A 20244-nucleotide genomic window follows, 5' to 3' on the forward strand; every position below is an offset into this window, starting at 1 on the left:
GCAAGTGTAGTTTGGAGGAGAGAGAGCAGTGAAGCAACCATTGGAAGCTCTGATCCAGAATACCCTTCTATGTTGATGACAGTCATGTTTGATTAAATGCAGACATTTAATGTCACCCTGAAAAGACATTTAAACGTCATGGTGGCAGCGTGGTGGCAGCAGGATACTGTAAGTGATTGATTTTTTTAAGCAGCGATAACAAGCTGGTCTGATTTTATTGGAAAATAAATGGAACTATCTAAATGGCAGTCCTGATAGAAGGGGAATTTGTGGAAAGACTTGAAAATTGATGTGTCTAGAGTCTCCCCTTCCAATCTAGCGGAGTTAATCCAATGTAGAATTTTTTATTCATGCTTTAACTTTAAGAGATGTATTTGTAAAACTGTTGAAAAATTTAATGTAGCATTTTACTTCCACTTAACGTATGTGCAATGTTTTGGTGTCATGTCTAGCAATATTTAACTCTTCAGGGATCTTGATTTGAGTTCATTTATAGAAGTGACAACATTGTATTCACTACAAAAGCTGAAACTCAAATGAACTCTGCCATTTTAGGCACCCAAATTTCAGCATCGGGTAAGGGGGCCTTTCCCAGTCAATGAAAACATGGCGTCAGAGAAATACGTGTCCCACGGGCTGCAGGAGACATCAGGACCGCACACAGACAATGTATTTTCTTCACTACACACCATAAAACCTCACCACCATCACACATGGCTGTAATAAGGCAACAAATTAAGCCGTTACACAGTTTTTTAAGGTACACAGACATCCGTGTTTAAATATTTTAAGAGTAGCAAGGGATATATCACCAAAAAAAAGTTCCATTGTACGTCTGGGACCACCAGGGAAATGAGTGCACATCACTTTTATCATTAGGGAGCCATCAGGCAGTGTTTTCACGGCAGCGGGACGGTCCAGTTGAAATCTGCCCATTTTCCTTTTTACTTCCCAGTGGCAAGCAAGTTTGTGTGTCTGATGGGAATTTTCAGGCATATTCCCTGATGCCCTAATCATTGCTAGAAACAGTTTAGGATGTGTTAATAAAGGCATATTTCCTGTTTCAGTGGAGAGACACGGGTCAAACCACAACGGTTCAATACACAAACGGCCCCGAGGCGAGACCGTGCGAGTCAGTGTTCCCTCCCACTCTGCATATGGTTTAAGAGCAACACCTATAAAACTCCATTATTTGCTGCTGCTGCTGTAATGGGGTTCAGGAAAATACTCCAGGAGCTGACAAGAGTGGGGGTGTCTCGTAAACCCTTGAGGGAACTTTCTAATTAAACACCCGCTCCCTAACTCCCGTAAACAGAGAGGATTTCGAGCTTTTCCTACATGTCATATTTTATCCATACCTTAGGCAAGAAAATGATGCCAGAAGTTGGGAGTCCATCTTGAGGAATTTACTCTGGAAGGTTTTTAATGGTTTTCCATGTAGAATTGTTTTTCCAAGCTACTGTGAAACATGGAGGAGAGCACTTGAGGGGAAAGGGGGCTTCCCTGGGATGTTGGCAGAGTCTCCAAAACCAAATGTGGGGGTTTGATGCAGGAAACCTGCCACCGTTTACATCACAAACTGACTTTTACATGAATGTAAGCAAAGACAGGTGTCTCTTACAAGTATAGCGTTTGGGTATAATTGTGTTAGATTTTCCGATGATGTAAATGGAAAGCAGACAGAACATTTTTTTTTTACCATTAAGTTTAAAATAAATCTAAACATTTATTTACAAAATTTCAAATTTTTTGCATATTTCAAAAACGTATGCTCAGTCGCCTGTGGTAAAAGTCGAATGACTAACAAAGGATTTAATGTGTTTAAATGAGAAGATTCACTTTTGCTTGGTGGCAAATCGACATAATGGGTCTCTTTTGGCTTAATTTTGGAGTTTTCCTAAAGCACCAGCAGCAGTTACTATAATTGGGCTCAGTCAATAAGTAGACACCGTCAGCAAAGAGGAGCTGGATTACCAATATGGGCTCACATCGTCAAAGATGTATTAGTTTGACCATTTTTATTCAAAGATTAAATCAACAAAAAGTCCAAATCTTATGTTTGTATTAAGAATACATTTTCTTCCTGAATAAACAATTTACAAGTAGCATCAACAGATCAACTGAAAGACTAAATAAAAGACTGAATACATGGATAACTAATACTTATTTTTGAAATCTTTGATTTTGAGGTGTTTGTTTAACACTCACATTTTACCCCAGGAAAGTAACAAGGGAGATAGAAAAAAAGTATCTTCTAGATGTATGGTAATTCTTCATTAATAGTTCCCTACCTGTGCTGCCTTTAACAGTGAATTGGGAAGGGTTGACTCCTAGGGAGTTAAATTCTACAAAAAAGTGTCTGTATTGATCTACATTATATCAAATTGTAATAACAATTTTGAAAGTGTTAAACTGTTAACACTGTGGCAGAGTTGGAACAATAATCCCTTATCTTCATAATTCCACACACAGATCCATTTTTGTTTTTGACTGACTACAATTTGTATGTGTGGTTCTGGACAGTGGGTACAAATTTACAAGGTACAATAAAACAAATGTGGACGCAAAAGATGAAGTTTATGTATTTACTGGCAATGTTAACTGAACTCTCTTTTGGTATTGGAAGTGCTCTTCTTTGTAGCAAAAATTTATTGAGATGACTGAAATATTCTCTTGAGAAATGTTTGGCAATGTTAGCACCTCACAGGTGAAGGATGAGGTAAATCTCTCAGTCTATCAAAGCTCAGAATTGTATCAAGATCTGGTGGCTATTTGAGCTATTGAAGTATAGTGGTCTCACTGGCTGTGTCTGAACATCCGCCCTAAACCCTAACCCCTTAATCACTGTATGGAGCAGGGACTTTAAAGTGGACTTTAAGTGCACTCAGTTAACTGACCGTTGGAACAGATGACCACTTGTGCCCGCACCTTTTTTGTTCTCCTTTGCTCCAAAATCAAATCACATGATGCTTTGCGAGGAGAGCTCTTGCAAAGCATTCTAAAGTATATCTGCACATCTAGTGACCATTGATGTACACTGCTTTTCCGGATGCATTGTGGAAAATTTTAAGTCCACTACTTTTTCCATCCACTAGAAAATTGGACACTCATTTAAAATAGCGCAACCCTTATACGGTGCTCTATGTGAGGGTTGGGGAGGACGTTCAGGCACAGCCAATGACATTGGCTTTCTGTCAGAGTATATCATCCTGCTGGATGTGGCAACCAAAAATTCGGTACACCGTTCTCATAAAGAAATGAACATAGCAATATCTATCAGTAAGTTTTAGAGTTTAAATCATATTAGAAAGATACTAATGGCACAACCAAAAACCACCTGGATATACGGTTTGCACAAGTCTCAACAGTTGACATGAGATTAATCCAGGTTCTCATGCTGATTATATCATATTCTGGTTCTATGTGAGCCCTGCAGCTGCAATCCATTTTCAAAATGAAACATTTTCCAATATTATGTACTCCAGATTTATTAAAACCTGTTTTCAACCACAACCGTGCAAAGTTGAAAGACACTCTCATTGTTATGCTTGGTGTGAATTTACCACATGTAGAGGCCTAAATGCTATGAGCTGCTGTCATCTGATTGGCTGGTTGTCTGTTGGATTCAATAAAGTATTGAACAGGGGGGAGAGTTGGCCTAGTGGTCAGAGTGTCATGATGGGTCGAATATATTTGACCCACATGCAGAAGCACTCACAAAGGCCGAGAAAGGTTTAACAGTTTATTGGAGGATCACTGTACAGAGTTAGGGGAAACACAGTTCTTCAGCTTGGGAAGGTTCCTGCGGTCAGCTGAACCGGACGTGGAAGCTCTAGGAGGAGATCAGAGTGGTGAGATCATGGACAGTGGGAAAACTGGCCAAAGGTCTGAGTACTAAGTAACTTGGACTCACAGAGGTTGTTGGGGAGGGTTTCCTTGGATCCCGTTTGTGGAGGCGTGGTCTGTTGAAGATTTAGTTCGTTGGAGGGCGGACAGGCAGACTATGTAGATCCTGAGGAGGAGCTTAGCAGACTGACCCTTGGTTCCTGAAGGGCTCAGCGTTCAGATGAGGAGATCCGTCTTCCTTTCTCTGTGTGACGAGTGTTTCCCTTCCAGACTTGAAAGGCCAGCTTATCCAGTGGATCTGGAAAATCCTGCCGGAGAATCAAAGACAAAACTAGGTCAGCACTGAAAGAGCTCAGAAGACACTTAGACTAAAAGTAGACTCTGCTAACTCGGAGGGGCTAGAGTACCCACTACTGGCAAACACTCTGGCGAGGAAGTGAAGACAGTCTGCTCCTTAAATACTCCTCAGGAAGTGATGAACCAATAGGATACAGGTGTGAGGTGAGAAGAACAGGAAGCCGTCCAGACAAGCAGAGGACAGTGGCACCATCTAGTGGGTGCATGGTGAAACTGCAAAAGAAACAAAACAAGCAACCACAAACTGGAATCCTATAACAGAGCAGTGAGCTTGTGCTCTGAGAAGGGTGCAAGCAATGGCGTAACGACAAAACAAAAGGCCCGTAAGCAACGTTATCTGGATGGGCCCCATATGAACTACGACACCCCATACCCCCCACCCCCTGCCCCAGCCGCCATCGTAGACGACAAACCCGAAATGTGCCCCATACATACACGGTTAATCATTCTTCACCTTCACTAGACATACTTTAGTATATTTTGCTGTAAAATTAGTATTATCGAGCTACCTTAAGCTTCAGAGCACCCTCCTCACCTACGCTCTCTCCATTAATCTCCTGTTCATCTCCATGCGTGGATGACGTCATACACACTCCGCTTTGTTTTAAAAATATATAAATATAAAAAATATAACCGCGGATGTCTGGGGGACAGTGATTCGCCTACATGTTATGAATGTTGGTGTACCATAAAGAATAAATTATGAACAGTTTAGTTTGTGCCTTCAAGTCGTTGCCCATAGGAAGACGTTACTTGGATATAACCTAACGGAATATCTTCAGAACGGCTCCAAATGACACAAAACTCATATGGGTGAGTAGAACATGATGTAATAACGTAAAATCAAGGGGCCAATGTAATAACAAACAAACCCGGCGTTCCCCTTTAATCCCAGGCACTGCACAATGGCAGCCCATTGCTCCCCAAGGGGATGTGTTAAAGCAGAGGTACATTTTTCCAATGTGAGATCAATAAAGTTAAATTATCTTATTTCTTATGAACAGGTGTGCCTAATAATGATGAATGTGAGTGAACTCTGCTTCATTATGCTTGACAAAAAAAAAAAAAAAAGTTTATTCTGCTGGATTACTGCCTAAGATCCCTCCCTGCCCAACCAGTCTGTGGGATGAAGGTTGTGAAGCAATCTTTACCTGCTTTAAGGCTCCCCACGCACGTCACTCACCGTGGGATCATCCAATCGCGAGGCACACGAGCCCAGTGACTCCTCCCCGGCGTATAATTGGAAGTTTCTTTAGTTTCTCCGGTGGAGCTTGACTCGCGCGGCAGTGTTGTCTGAGCTCGCGAAGGGAATTAAAGAAAAGAGAGACAGCGGCGGCAGCGACGATGTTTACCTGCAGCCCGAGCGCGTGCGTGAGCCTGTGTTTGTGGATTACGGCCCTGATGAGCGTCTCTGCGAGGAAGCAGGACGACTCGTTCTTCACCAGCAGCGTTTACCGAGCGAGATGCGCCTCTCGGTGCCTCAGCCTGCACATCACCCGCATCTCAGCCTTCTTCAAGCATTCACAGGTACAGCAGATCGGACCCTCATACAGCTGTGTGTGTTTGTGGTAGCAGAGAGGTGGATCTGTCATCATAATTAAAACCATTAACACCAATAACAATGCAGGACTGCTCTATTTATTGACGATCAGACTAATTAGTTTGATATCAATTAATAAACAAAGTCTATGTGAGTTACTTGTAAAGTTGTTACCACTGACAGGGGGATGTATAATAGTTGTATCTGTTAAATAGGACGCTTTACCAGCCTAATTAACACATTGTCGTGTTTTTCATGGCTTGGAGATGATTAATAGCTCCCAGTGCAGCCAGTTTCCATTCATTACTCGCTGATTACTGGAAAATGAGAAATCATCTCTTTTTGAGTACAAATGCGGCCGCCACCTTGTTTATTAATTGTCTGTATGGTGTAGTGATGCAGCCCTGGATTGGATCCAGCCTAAATTAGCTGTGTGTTTGGGTTGATTTTGGTATGTGGTGTCAGAAGTTGTTTTTCACCCTCCACTGAATCCACTGTTCTCTCCCAGGACCCCCAGAGAAAAGAGCTGGACACTGATCCCTCTGCCCCCCTCTTCTTTTTTCTCCAGCTATCTCTCATTTGTCTGCCTGCATTTACTATTTAACCATTAAAATTCTTTTTTTTTTAACTATATGTTCATTGATTTATCTCTAATTGTTTGGAAACATCTTTGAGTTTGTTAGTGATGCAGCTATCAGGATTTTTTTTATTTTTGGCTGATAGCAATTTCTTGTTTTTATTTTGTTCCCTTGGTCCAGGCTGCAGAAATCCATTCAGACAGTTTTCTTCTAAGGAATGAACCACAGAAAACCTTTAATAACCTTTGTAGCTTTGAATCCTGTAAAAAAATAAAGGAAGTACATAAATATTTCTGCATCAAAAATAGTCCCTGATTTTTATTTGATTTCTGTTAAATTCCTTTAAAATGCATGTTTTTGGTTCATGCATTTATAGACTGAATATGGTGGAATTTCAAAATTTTAGTGCATCTAAGATTAGAAATGACTTCTGTTATGCAGGATTTGACCTGATCAAAGGGTTAACCAGATAGTGAAAAATGTGTAGTTTTTTTTCCTCCTATCGATCAATTAGAAAAGAGGGATTAAACCAAACATTTTGTTTTTAGGTTTAAATGAATTAAATGTAAGATGCAGCTTTGTTTAGTTTCCTGCAGACTAAGGAGGGATTCTCACAGTATAATAACTTTGAGTGAAAGTGCCATTGTTTATACAGATATTTAAAAAGAAACACTTGTAACACGATATTTTCACTGTGATTTAAAACAGAAATGTGCTAGTGTGGATCACTGCCATTTATAAAAAGCCATTTAGCAACAAGTTGGGGTGGGGAAGAACTACACTTCTCAAATTAAAGCTTCTGTCACCTCCCCAAGTCATTATAATGGCTTGAAATCGTGGTAACAATATGATAAAGTATTTTTATAGTTCCTAAAACTGCTACTTTTAAAACCCTTAGCACATCGGTACCATGCCTGCCAGACACCAACTCAATGTTGTTAATCATAGCAATATTTATGACGCGATTACATATGGCTTAGCTGTATTAGACATCCTGTTATGATAGAAATAGAAGTGAAGAGGCATTTAACAAAAACAGACAGAAAACAGGGTTTCTTAAAATTGCAACTTGGCGAGCGGTAGCAGGGATTAGTTTTGACCAGGTTCCAGGAGAGCAATGCAGCCCAAGGTTGCAAAGTCGGGGAATTAAATTAGTCATCAGCTGAAAAGTCAAATAATTGTTGGAGCCTCACCTCTAATGAACAGCTAATAGTCAACATAATTGAGTGCAGAGTCTGAGAGTCTGAGGCGGTCCTCAGTTAGAGGGAGGTATTTATCTAAAGAGGGGCTGTTAATGATAAGTAAGGCAGTTTAAGTAAGAATAGACATATATGTGAGTATTGTCTTTTGCACTGTGGTCTCAACAGTCCTTTCATGTCAGAATGGGGGGTCTGGTCAGCTGTTAAAACATATGGCCAGCCTCTTTCCTGCCCTCTACCCCCTCTGGTCTTGCCAGTAAATGCCAGCATCACACCTCAAAACCTCACCGCTTTACTGATGCTGCTTTGCTCAGGTCACCTTCCTGCAAGCAAGCAGGAAGCAATCTGGCTAATTTAGAGATACTTCAGTCAGGCCTGTCCGAGCTCACACCAATTTCCTGCTTTCTTTAGAGCTCTATCTTTGCAGTTCTGATTTTGATCATATACATTTTTTTCCCCACCAAGGAGTATAATAGATAAAAGATTACATTATTTTTTCCCATGTGGTAGATTGGAAAGAGAAAGCCAGAGATGTGCCAAAAGATTAAAGAATAACAATAATAATAATAATAAAAAAACATTCTTCCCTAGCCTACAATCAAATCAATTGTGTGATGTACATTTTGAAAAGTAAATAAAGTCTAGGGACACATAAAAGGGTTTTCTTCAGCATTAAAGCTTAGGATAGTTTTATTTTACCTTTATGGACACATTCACCTACAGCTTGTAGTTTTCTTTTGTTATAAACTGAAAATCAGATAAATGTTTAAGGCATATCCCTATGTTAGGTTCAGAAATCCTAACTGGTGCACCTCTATCGAAAATCCTCACAGCATATATCTTCAACATATATATATATATATATATATATATATATATATATATATATATATATATATATATATATATATATATATATATATATATATATATATATGTATATATATATATATATATATATATATATATATATATATATATATATATATATATATATATATATATATATATATATATATATATATATATGTATATGTATGTGTATGTATTAATGTTTTTTTTTTTTAACCAACCCTAATGGCTAAGTTAGTCAATGTTTTTGTAAAACTAAAATTGTGGGTGTTCTTAGTCTTTGTGCATTTAAAAATGATCAAATTTGATATATTTTTTCAGCTGCTGTTTGCAGGTAAGCGCAGAAAAACAGACATCTGTCCATTCCCAATTAGGAGTTGATTTATTGGTGCATCTCTAGGCTAAATGTAGTAAACCTGTGTGTTGCGTTGCCACGGCAGCCACCCCTGCTCAGTCAGCACAGACCTACAGGTGGATCTGCTTCCTCTCAGGTCTTATTACAGTGACGGGCCCAGCAGGCAGCTCGGAGCTCCACACCGGTGATCGAGACGACAGACCTCCGAATTCAACTCAGACATCCTTCGGGGGGGTCATTTAATACTCACTGAGCAAACCAAGACACACAATGCTTTCCATTTTAGTGGAAATGAAATGTCTCGGTTGTACCGGTATGTCAAAACAGACCTCCTTTTCCTGTGTTTCCTGATGTTTTACTGTCTCTGCTCAGCATCCAGTAATCAATATGAGCTGCTACTACTTTAGGTCTCGGAACCAAATATAATTTGCACCCTTTAACACGTTTAGCAGCTGAATTCTGTTTTTAATATTGGCCTTAATTAAATCATTCTGCGAACATTGGAGGATTTCGATGTTGTTACAGATGTGAGCACACACACGTCTGATTCAGGACAAAACGAGAGGCTTTGTTTTAATTGCTGCATTTCTGAATTACTGCGAAATGGAAACAAGCATGAAGCTGCATAGTTGGGAAACTCATGGATAGTCTATTGCTTGTCAGATTTATAGCAAATGGAGATTTATTGATGTAATAGCATTTCCAAACACAGATTTATTGACATTTTACTCCACTTTTGGGGAACTTGTCACCCCCAGTACAATAGACAGACTCGGGGAACACCCAACCATAAATATTAGCTCTCGGACACTTTTAAATATTAAGAGCGATTTGGGAGCCCCGCGCAATAACGTCTTCTAAAAGCATCGACCTTGTAGTGGATTATTTATGTGGGGATGTGTGAAGCCAAAAACAAGGTGTGTCCATGAGCTCTTGTTATTACATTCAAAGCAATAAAAAAATCTCACACATTTTAAAATCACCCATTCATTTCAAATCTAATGTGAAACTCTTGAGCGTCTGACTTGATGGATTTGTGTTTAAGGCACAGCGAAATGCACAACAGAAAGGCTTTCAGTTGTTTTCGCCTCTTGATATGAAACAACCTGCGGTGGGGATCAAACCACAGCCCTCTGCTCTTCTTGTGTGGGTTTTTTTTCATCAGGGAAGACAGCGGATGAATAGAGGGCTATGTGACTTGGCTTAACCTCTGAGTGTGTGTGCTCTAGGATCGTGACGGTGCTGACTGTAAATCTCAGCGCTGCTACACCCTGGCGTACCTTAGCTGACAAATTGCCCTCATTCCATCGTGGAGACAACTTTAAACCAGGTGTTTGAGATCTCTGAAGCACCTTTTTATCTTAACATTGAACTTGCTTTCAGACGCTTTTAGAGGTTCCTGCCCTGAGAAATAATTACTATCGAAGGACTGGATGCATCTTTCACACCCAATCTATCAGAATCCTATTTTATTTTATTTTTTGGTAATTGACTTTTTAGGTTTAAACAATTAAGATAAACAGATTTCCCTGCATGTCTAAAGACTTTGTGTGGATAAGTGAGTCCTCATTCACTGCAAAGAAAGATATAACGTAGCTAACATCTAGTTTTAACTTAGTAAGCATGCCTAGCGGGAAAAGTATTGGTTTGCAGACTGCCACCTTGTGGCAGTGATGTTAATATTGCTTTTCTATATTTTTTTTAATGCATTTTCTGAAACTGATTGCATTAATGATTAAAAGAGATACACTTATCAATTATTATGTGGCTTTTTGGGGATTCTCCGTTTTCTGAAGATGTGCTTGGTCATTCCGGATTTTGGATGATTCTGATTGCTCTTTATGATATATTTTATCATATAAAAGAATATAAGAATGACACTGGAGATATAATTTTGACCCTTCCTGCTCTCATGTAATGAGATATATTATATCAAGGAGTTGACATTCTAAACTATCTTCTTTTACAATTTATAGCAAATATTATGAAGATTCTTCCCCCAAAAACAATATTTTAATAATGCTGCCACTGTTTCCGAATCTAAAATGTTTCATAACAGGCAGATACTCATTGCTCTAAAGGATAAAACAGTGGAACGTTGTTGTATTTGCTTCAGCCTTCCTGTTGTCTCCTGACTGTTTGCTCTCTTTCACTTTCTGGTTGAACAACCACAGAGGAGCGGTAGACAAAATGGTTTAGTTTGTTGTTTTCATCATCCCCTCACATCTCATTTGATGATGAGTTCTGTAAGAAATACTTTGCAGGCTGTGATGTGGCACAGCTGTAAAGGTCCTCTTCTCAGTCATGTCCTGGGGCCTTTCAGCACGCAGCTTGCTTGTTGTCAACATGATGTGCCTCCTCCTTTCAGATTCTTAGGCTTCATCTCTTGTTCCAGAAACATGAACAAGTTAATTAGTCGGTCTAAATTAAGCTTCAGACTGAGTGTGTGGGTTCATTGTTGTTTTTTAAGTGTGTCTCTGTATCGCCCCTGTGATGGCGTGTTGGCTTGACCAGAGTGTACCCCGCCATTTGTGTTTAAGAGCTGAGAATAGGTACCCCCCCCCCCCCCCCCCCATGCCATGACCCGTCAAAGATAAGCAGGTATAGAAGTTGGATGGATGGAAAAGTTTTGCTGTTGTGTCAAATGTTCCAATTTTTATAAAATAGCTATAAATCCAGTTGATTTCCTGCTTAATACCACTAGTTCAAATATATATATATATATATATATATATATATATATATATATATATATATATATATATATATATATATATATATATATATATATATATACACTATATTGCCAAAAGTATTTGCTCACCCATCCAAATTATTGGAATCAGGTGTTCCAATCACTTCCATGGCCACAGGTGTATAAATTCAAGCACCTAGGCATGCAGACTGTTTTTACAAACATTTGTGAAAGAATGGGTCGCTCTCAGGAGCTCAGTGAATTCCAGCGTGGAACTGTGATAGGATGCCACCTGTGCAACAAATCCAGTCGTGAAATTTCCTCGCTCCTAAATATTCCACAGTCAACTGTCAGCTGTATTATAAGAAAATGGAAGTGTTTGGGAACGACAGCAACTCAGCCACGAAGTGGTAGGCCACGTAAACTGACGGAGCGGGGTCAGCGGATGCTGACGCGCATAGTGCGAAGAGGTCGCCAACTTTCTGCAGAGTCAATCACTACAGACCTCCAAACTTCATGTGGCCTTCAGATTAGCTCAAGAACAGTGCGCAGAGAGCTTCATGGAATGGGTTTCCATGGTCGAGCAGCTGCATCCAAGCCATACATCACCAAGTGCAATGCAAAGCGTCGGATGCGGTGGTGTAAAGCACGCCGCCACTGGACTCTAGAGCAGTGGAGACGCGTTCTCTGGAGTGACGAATCGCGCTTCTCCATCTGGCAATCTGATGGACGGGTCTGGGTTTGGTGGTTGCCAGGAGAACGGTACTTGTCTGACTGCATTGTGCCAAGTGTAAAGTTTGGTGGAGGGGGGATTATGGTGTGGGGTTGTTTTTCAGGAGCTGGGCTTGGCCCCTTAGTTCCAGTGAAAGGAACTCTGAATGCTTCAGCATACCAAGACATTTTGGACAATTCCATGCTCCCAACTTTGTGGGAACAGTTTGGAGCTGGCCCCTTCCTCTTCCAACATGACTGTGCACCAGTGCTCAAAGCAAGGTCCATAAAGACATGGATGACAGAGTCTGGTGTGGATGAACTTGACTGGCCTGCACAGAGTCCTGACCTCAACCCGATAGAACACCTTTGGGATGAATTAGAGCGGAGACTGAGAGCCAGGCCTTCTCGTCCAACATCAGTGTGCGACCTCACAAATGCGCTTCTGGAAGAATGGTCAAAAATTCCCATAAACACACTCCTAAACCTTGTGGACAGCCTTCCCAGAAGAGTTGAAGCTGTTCTAGCTGCAAAGGGTGGACCGACGTCATATTGAACCCTATGGATTAGGAACGGGATGTCACTTAAGCTCATATGTGAGTCAAGGCAGGTGAGCAAATACTTTTGGAAATATAGTGTAGCTATGGTTTAATATTAGTACAAATGAAAGTTTCAGCCTTTTATCTTAGTTCTGATAAATTACGATGCAGCTGAAGTTATCTAAAGACCTGTGAGATGTAAAAGACACGTTAGCTTTCCTTTGAAGTTTTTTCTCCTGACAAGAACTAAATAAAGTATCTAATAGACCAGGGGGTGCTTTCCATTATTTAAAGGTAGAAATTATATAGACAAGACTAAATGCAAGCAGGGGATGCATTTAATCCTGGTGAAAAGCCCCAAAGAAAAGGAGATTTACGATTTCAAAAGAAGGACTGATATCCTCGAAGATAAAAGGAGTTTTGTCCTCTTAGTTCCTCTCAGTATTCTAGACAATGCAACACGCCTCTGGCCACCTGCTCCGACTCGTCCGCTGACAACACCCATAATGAATGTCTGTGATACACGTCCTCTTTACATGCTCCTCGAGTCACACTTCTGTCACCAATACAGCTCAGTTCACCTTTGCTCGTTCTTAGACTCACTGCCCAGCCTATCGACCCCCCCTCCCGCCAATACTCCCAGTCGCATCAGAGAATATCTGGAAAGAATTAATTCGCTGAAGTCCTTGACACTCGTCAGCTCTGCATAATGTTCGGAGAGCAGAGGAATGTCGTGGTGAGTCAGGGGGATGAAGTCCTGACCTATAATTATTCCCTCGTTGGTCCCTGAAATGGTGGGGTCAGGTCTGGACAGCTGGGGCAACATCCTGCTGAGCCTCTCTGTAACGGGCATGCTGTCACACAGCAAAATTAGCTCCTTTACGGATCTGCTCCTGTCTTTGCTGATGAATGGGGCCGAGAGGCGTCAGAAACAGGACCAATGATTTAGGATGCAGTCTACAGTTGTGACAAACTGCATAAATTATCTGAAGGCTTTGCTTGCCAGGGTAAATGTCTGAGTTTTATTGTGACACCAGTGGGGTTTGGCTTTGTGGGTCTTGCCATTTAAATAAAAATCATTGTGAACTCCACAAGGCCTTTGCTCGTGCTGTATTGAGCAGAATGATGCACTGGTGAGTAATAAACAATGATTTAATCCGCATTTGGCCCAACAAAGCACAGGTGTTCTATGTCACCAAAAGGACTGAAAGCTAACTGATGGACAACAAACCCTTGAGTCAAATGAGCTCCTATTTCATCTCTGCTTGGGAACAGAAACAACTATCCCAGGTCTCATTAGTGCTCAGACTTTATATATTTTTCATCCTTATCAGCCGCTTTTTGTGAGGGAGATTCTCTCAAGACACGACCGTCCAATCAGGGATCCCTTTGAAGCCATTTGACCGCTATCCTTGACTTTAAAAGCACACACTTACTGGCACTGGTTGTCAAATTAAAACCCTGTAATGATAACTTCCCTGCCAGGGTCTCGTGGGAAATTTCTTCTGGATTACATTGTGAGAAAAGGCTTTGAACTTGACATTGAACCAAAGCAGACAGTTTGCTTGTGGATCCCTGAAGTTGGGACGTCTTTTCACAGCTTCATTTTATGGAGAGAATTGGGAACCTCCAAATCCCAACCCATGTTCCAGGTCATTGACTAGAACAAACTTTTCTATGGGAACTCTGAACTTTCTGAATTTCAGCATATGATCCCTCATCAGTCATTTAGAGGTATTGAAATGGGAAGCAGAGAAGCAAGAAACAGTGTTATATTTACAGTGGATGGATCACATGTTCCAGACATATTCAAAAATTTGTAGCTTTTTGATGAGGAAAGTACTCAGTTTCTTTAGTGCTTTAGTCAACTCTTAAACTGTTTTAAGATTGTAGAAGCACACAAATAATACCTACATGAACCTAAATTTTTTCAAACTTGCCGATGAGGTTTTAGAGTTGTTTAAGAAAAACAGAAAAAAACTACTAAATCCCAGAAAGGACTTTATAGATACCGGTAATGCTTAATTCGTACATTTGATCAACGATTAAGTTGTTTATATGGTAGGTGACAACTTCTTGCCCACATCTATTACATGAAACCTAGATTGATTTTAAATGAAGCTCCTGAAAAATACACTTTTGGAATAGGGGCAGTCTTATCAGAGCAGATATTCATGTCCATCAGAGATGGGGACTCAAGTTTCAGAGTTGTACTGAAAAAAATAAGACTAAGACTTGACTTGGCCTGATGCTATAAAGACTCGGGGGTTGCCTTGCCTTAGAATTGTGACTAGGGAGATGAGTCTCATTAAAAATGTTTCTTGTAATTAGGAGTGAACGTTAACAGCACACATTTTCCATTGAAAATGAAAATCATGTTTGAGGCTATTAATAGTTTATATCAACCTTCTAATTTTACAGGTCATGACAGATGAGGCCACTGAAGCAAACTATAATAAAGATAGTGACCCCCGGGCTTCTAAATGTTATTAATTGATCTGATATGTCCACATTTCCTAAGAGTACTGTATGGCTGAGACATAGAAAATTAGATATTAATTATGAAATATCCTTCTGGGGGGTATAGAGTAATGCTCAGTCTGTACTAAACAACCAGCAGACAGGGTAGTAATGTATTTGAAATTGATTGGGTTTGGGGAAAATGACCATAGACCTGTGAAGAGATCTTAGACTAACAGGCTGCACTGTTTTATACGAAAATAAAAAAGCAATTCACCATAAGGGCTACAGGAAATTGACCTCCTGGACAGCTGATTTTACCTCTCCTGAACCTTTACTGGATAAGCTTACATCTTTATACACTTACTCTTTAAGAATAGGCTTAGCTGTGTGAACTAAGTGTTTGGTTTGTAGGAGGGCAAGAGGAGCCACCTTGAAATAAATTAGATGGAGCATGTGCAGTCTACCCAGTACTGCTTACATCAGCTTTGCACTCGCTGACTTCAGGAACGTGTGTTGAGAGATCAAACAAATCCTCAGAGGAGCCGAGGTCACCGCGCTCTCCTGAAACTGACCAGAGGTGTGCTGCAACCCACTTCTCCTCCTTGGGTGGAGACGCTCTGACTCAGACTTACACATTACTCTAATCAATCACCAGGAGGGCCGTGCTTCAGGCTAAGCAGTGTGAGGATATATGTTGTGACAGAAGAGAAGACCTCTGTGCATTTTGATGACTTGATCGGTGCAAATGTTTTTTCAACAGTATCTCCTGATGAATAATGATGTTTTCCCTTCTCGTTTGCAGAATAATGGCTCGTTGGTGTGGTGCCAGAATCACAAGCAATGCTCCAAGGTAATGTGGTTTCGTTTTTTTTTCATGAATGATATGCATGCCGCGTACATGGCTCATTATCAGAGAATAATACAACATAAAGATTACGAGTCACGACAGGACCAGTCTTTTCATGCCTCCACAGCAAACATCATGAACTCCTGGTGCAGACTATCGTGAGAGAAGAAGAGCATTTAACTTAATTGCTTCTGCTTTTGTTGATGCCTATTTGCCCCTAATTGGAATACAACTAAAGGGAAATCTGAAGAGACTAAAGAAGTAGAAAAGCAAGATGCTATTGCCTGTCTTTTATTCTTGTTGCTTGTTGATATCCTTTGGAACCTTTGGCAAATATATTATTATGACACGTGTCCCTCAGGGCTTGTTTGTGTTTTGTGCCTCGTTTGAAAGATGGTTAATACAAAGCTGGCGTTGACAGCTCTACTGAATAGATGGTGCTGACATACTCCATCAGACTCTCCCGGAGCCGTTGATGGGGCCCTCGGAAATGTTCTGTAAAGACCGTCGGCTGAGCGCAAGGATAGACGCCCCAGCTGAGCTTGATCCATGTTGTCATATCAACAAGGCTGTTTATAGCGCTTAGCTGCTTTCATCTCCTCATGCTAACAGTCAAATCTGAGTTTTCTTCTGTAATATACCATACATGCTGTATATATTTATGCTCCTATGAAGATATATATTCAGTGTGTTCAGCTTTGCACATCGAAGGAATATTTTTTCTTTTTTCGACTCTGTGATTTTGATATTTTATTTTATTTTATTTTTTTTAATCTTTGCAAAATAGATCAAGCTTATTTCGATTGGATTTATTGCTTCTTTGAATATTATTGTTTTAAGTCTCCCTACGGTTTATGCATTACATTTAAGCCTGATTCTGATTAGGCTGTTCTGACACAAACAACATTTCTTATTCTGTTGTAGCTCTGGTTGTTTTAAAGTCCTTTACACCCCCCTGCAGCTTTTCTTTCAGGATAGGGCTGTATTTTGTATAGAATATTGTATAGAATCCAGATTAGATTGGAAGTGGTTCTAACCTTTCCCTTTTCTCATAATTGTTCCAATTTTTAATATGCAATTCCTAATTTCAATGTCCGGTCAGCCGACAAGAAGAAAAAGCTGCTTGAAAGTCAGAGAAGAAGAATTGGTTGTAGTGTGTGTGGGGCAGCATTGAAAAGTGTGTCTTAATGTTGATTAAAGACATGACCAGTCGGCTTGGAGCGTCACTTTTGATTGGATTATATTATGCAACAGGTGGTGTACAGCTAAAATGGTTGAACCTCCTACACCAGTGTTGTGCAAAGTTAGGCTACCTAAGGGAGTTTGCTTCCCCTTGCATTCATAGTAAATATTCCACAATGAAAACCTTTTTATCCCTTTCTTCATTTTACTGTGTTTTTAACAGATACTTGCCTCTTTTAAAGAATGAAAAGCACTTTCATCTAGATCTAGATGATTTTATTTCATTTGGAATTTTTTTGAAACCCACTAACTTTTTTGTGTTTTTTTGTGTAAAATGGGTTATTACCGGTGTATATATATATTTATATATATATATATATATATATATATATATATATATATATATATATATATATATATATATATATATATATAAATGTTTAGAACTGTAAATATACAGTCATTTGTTTATATAACTTTTTTGTTCTTTTTTTTGTTTTTTACTGTTTTTCAAGACTGCACAAAATGAAATTGTCTAGATCTGTTTTAAACTAAATATATTTTTGTATAAACTCGTGTATACAAAATGACAAAATAAATCTAAGTGTCTAACTGAGCGACCAAGTAGCTAAAAAAGCTGATTGTTCCTCTCTCTATAAAAGTAAAACAATTTTCACAGTCAAGTTAAACTGAGGTGCAATAAACAAAGCTGAGGATATGTTGGGATACTTTCCATATCACGACACAATGGTTTTCCTCCAGCTGTGGCACTCAGCCAAGCACTGCACCATATTTAGAATCGGGTAAATAACCTAATAGAATGGTCTTATATGGCATTAGTACATGCAGCATCAGATACTGGATATAGGAAAAGGTTTTAATAATTTTTCTCAAGTAGAAAGGTTACCGGTAATATGAAATTTAAACTGTGTAAATAGAAAATTCATTATTTACATTTGAGTTATATTAATATACTGGTTGAAAATAACCATGGGATGTTTTATAGAAGCGTTTGCACATAGTTAAATGTTTAAGTAAGTAAAGTTCAATTAAAATGTCAAACTATTTTATCCACACAGAACTCTGATTAGCCAACTTCTTTAAACATGTTAAATTTGATCATCATTCCTCTTAAAAGAAACAGAATCATTCATCAAAGGGAGCCAGAATCAAAATTAGCAATCAGAAACATTCAAATTTAAATTATAAGATAGACTTTATTGATCTCACAGTGGAGAAATTCACTTGTCACATTGGTTAAATAGTCAAAAGAAGGTGCCAAAAGGAGGAAAAGATGCATGAGGTATATAGGGTGCGTCCACATATATACAGTAGCACGAGGAAAAAAAGTAATAAGACAGAGATTTAAGATGACTTATGTATATTTAAGGTGACTAAATGATGCCCAACCCGACTAACCCTGATGAAGAAAGCCATCCTAGAGAATAATGATGTGCCCACCATTTTTATTAAGACATGGCTGTGTATTGCCCTTAGTAAAAAAAGTTCAAGTTATGTCTGATCTGACCAGAGGTCAATCTTTTTACTTGACTGCCCCTCTCCATTCCCCCAGGCTTGTACTCTGGATGATTTAAAGTATTTATCCAGCTGAAAAGACCCGACAATTTGCAATATTGGAATCACCAGATCAAAAGGAAATGAGATTTGAAATATACTTTTAATGAAATTTTGAATAACACGTGTCTTTACAACAATAAAGAGTTTCATAGTTTTTTATAAATAACAAGCTGTGTTCTAAGGACCCTGTAATCAGAGCACAGTGATCCAGAATTGTTTAGATAACTTTAGTAAATTTAGAGCGTCCATTTCATTTAAGAGATAAGAACACATATAATGTTAATGGTTTTTTCAAAGGTGCGTTGTATTGTTTGAAAGTTTTATAAAATTGTTTCTTGATCACTCTGTGATCACTGTTTTGACCACATTTTATACTTAAGCATCAGATTAATCTCACTTTCATTTTACTTCAGGTTTTAAGAGATTTTTAGTAATTTTTTGGTCCATATTTTTGCTGGAAATAAATGAAGTCAGAAGTGCATTCAAGCCTTTTTTGGAAAAAAGAAAAAAGAATAATGTTTGATTTATACAAAACTGTGTTTTGAGGAATCCCTGTTTAGCGTTGAATCATTCATTTCAGATGTGTTCTGTATTTATTTTAAATCCTAAAGACAAAACTTCAAATTCAGTTCTAACAAAATAAAAAAAAAAAGAAAAGAAACTGTTAAATATCCCCTCCATATTATAATAACATTAGTGTTAAATGCCATTAGCAGGCCAAGCTTGGCTGTTTGTTAAAGAGTACTTTGATCTTGTCTTTAACTGAGGACCCTTACATTAAACCTGATATGTAGTCTAAAAGTATTGGGAGCCTCTTCAGTAGTTTTGTGACAAGAAGTGTCAACCACCCCATTGATCAGTGCTAGCAGACAGTGTTGGAACTGGGCACCGAAGCTGGAAGAACTCACTGTATTTCTCCAAAAGAAGAGTCTCAAACAGACAAGGTGTCAAGTACAATTCCCCCTCCTTTATCCTTGGAGAGCTAATCCCAAACAGACTCTCTACTCATGTTGTAGATGATTTATTGGGATATTGAGCATAAATGCAAGCTCATATGCCACACTTTGCAATAATTTATGAAATAAATTTCATATTTCCATTTCCGATTATGCACAACGTTGTTTGTCACACAGAATATAACTAAAAGATACATTAAAAGAAATATGAGAGAGTTACAAGGATATGACTATTTTTACAAGACCCTGTATCTGTTTCTCCTTTCATTTGCTCCTAAATGTATCAAGCTAACCTATGGGGACAAATGTTTTTCTAACGGTTGTGATAAATCACAGGTGGGCCCTCAGTGTGTTCATCAACTCTTCTATCCAAAGACATCGTTTCTTGAGGAATGCATGTCGAGAATTAGCGCCAACTGATTGTTATTAATTGGATAGATGTTGAAAAGTAGCGAGGCTGCAGGTTTACACAGTTGCCTAACATTCCTTCATGTGTGCTGCTAATATTAATCACAATCAGTGTCCAGTATCAACTGCCTTGCAAAA

General features: G+C 39.1%; 1 protein-coding gene and 1 long non-coding RNA gene across 2 annotated transcripts in view; one reads left to right on the forward strand and one right to left on the reverse strand.

Moving 5' to 3' along the window:
- Positions 1–3882: 3882 nt before the first annotated feature.
- LOC119788789 lies at positions 3883–5725 on the reverse strand. The gene is made up of 3 exons (XR_005281512.1): positions 5387–5725; positions 4258–4416; positions 3883–4154 (listed from the first exon to the last, which is right to left on the reverse strand). It is a non-coding gene; the product is annotated as an uncharacterized LOC119788789 (long non-coding RNA).
- Positions 5451–20244, forward strand: part of LOC119788788 (anosmin-1) — a 71145-nt gene continuing 56351 nt past the window's right edge. The window contains exons 1-2 of the mRNA XM_038293419.1: positions 5451–5730; positions 15938–15985. Of these exons, the coding sequence (XP_038149347.1) occupies positions 5548–5730; positions 15938–15985 (231 nt within the window). The 5' untranslated portion in view covers positions 5451–5547. The remainder of the gene's footprint in view (positions 5731–15937; positions 15986–20244) is intronic.

The sequence above is a fragment of the Cyprinodon tularosa genome, unplaced genomic scaffold (assembly GCF_016077235.1).
Source record: "Cyprinodon tularosa strain WSP-4 unplaced genomic scaffold, ASM1607723v1 ctg326, whole genome shotgun sequence".
Taxonomy (NCBI): Eukaryota; Metazoa; Chordata; class Actinopteri; order Cyprinodontiformes; family Cyprinodontidae; genus Cyprinodon; species Cyprinodon tularosa.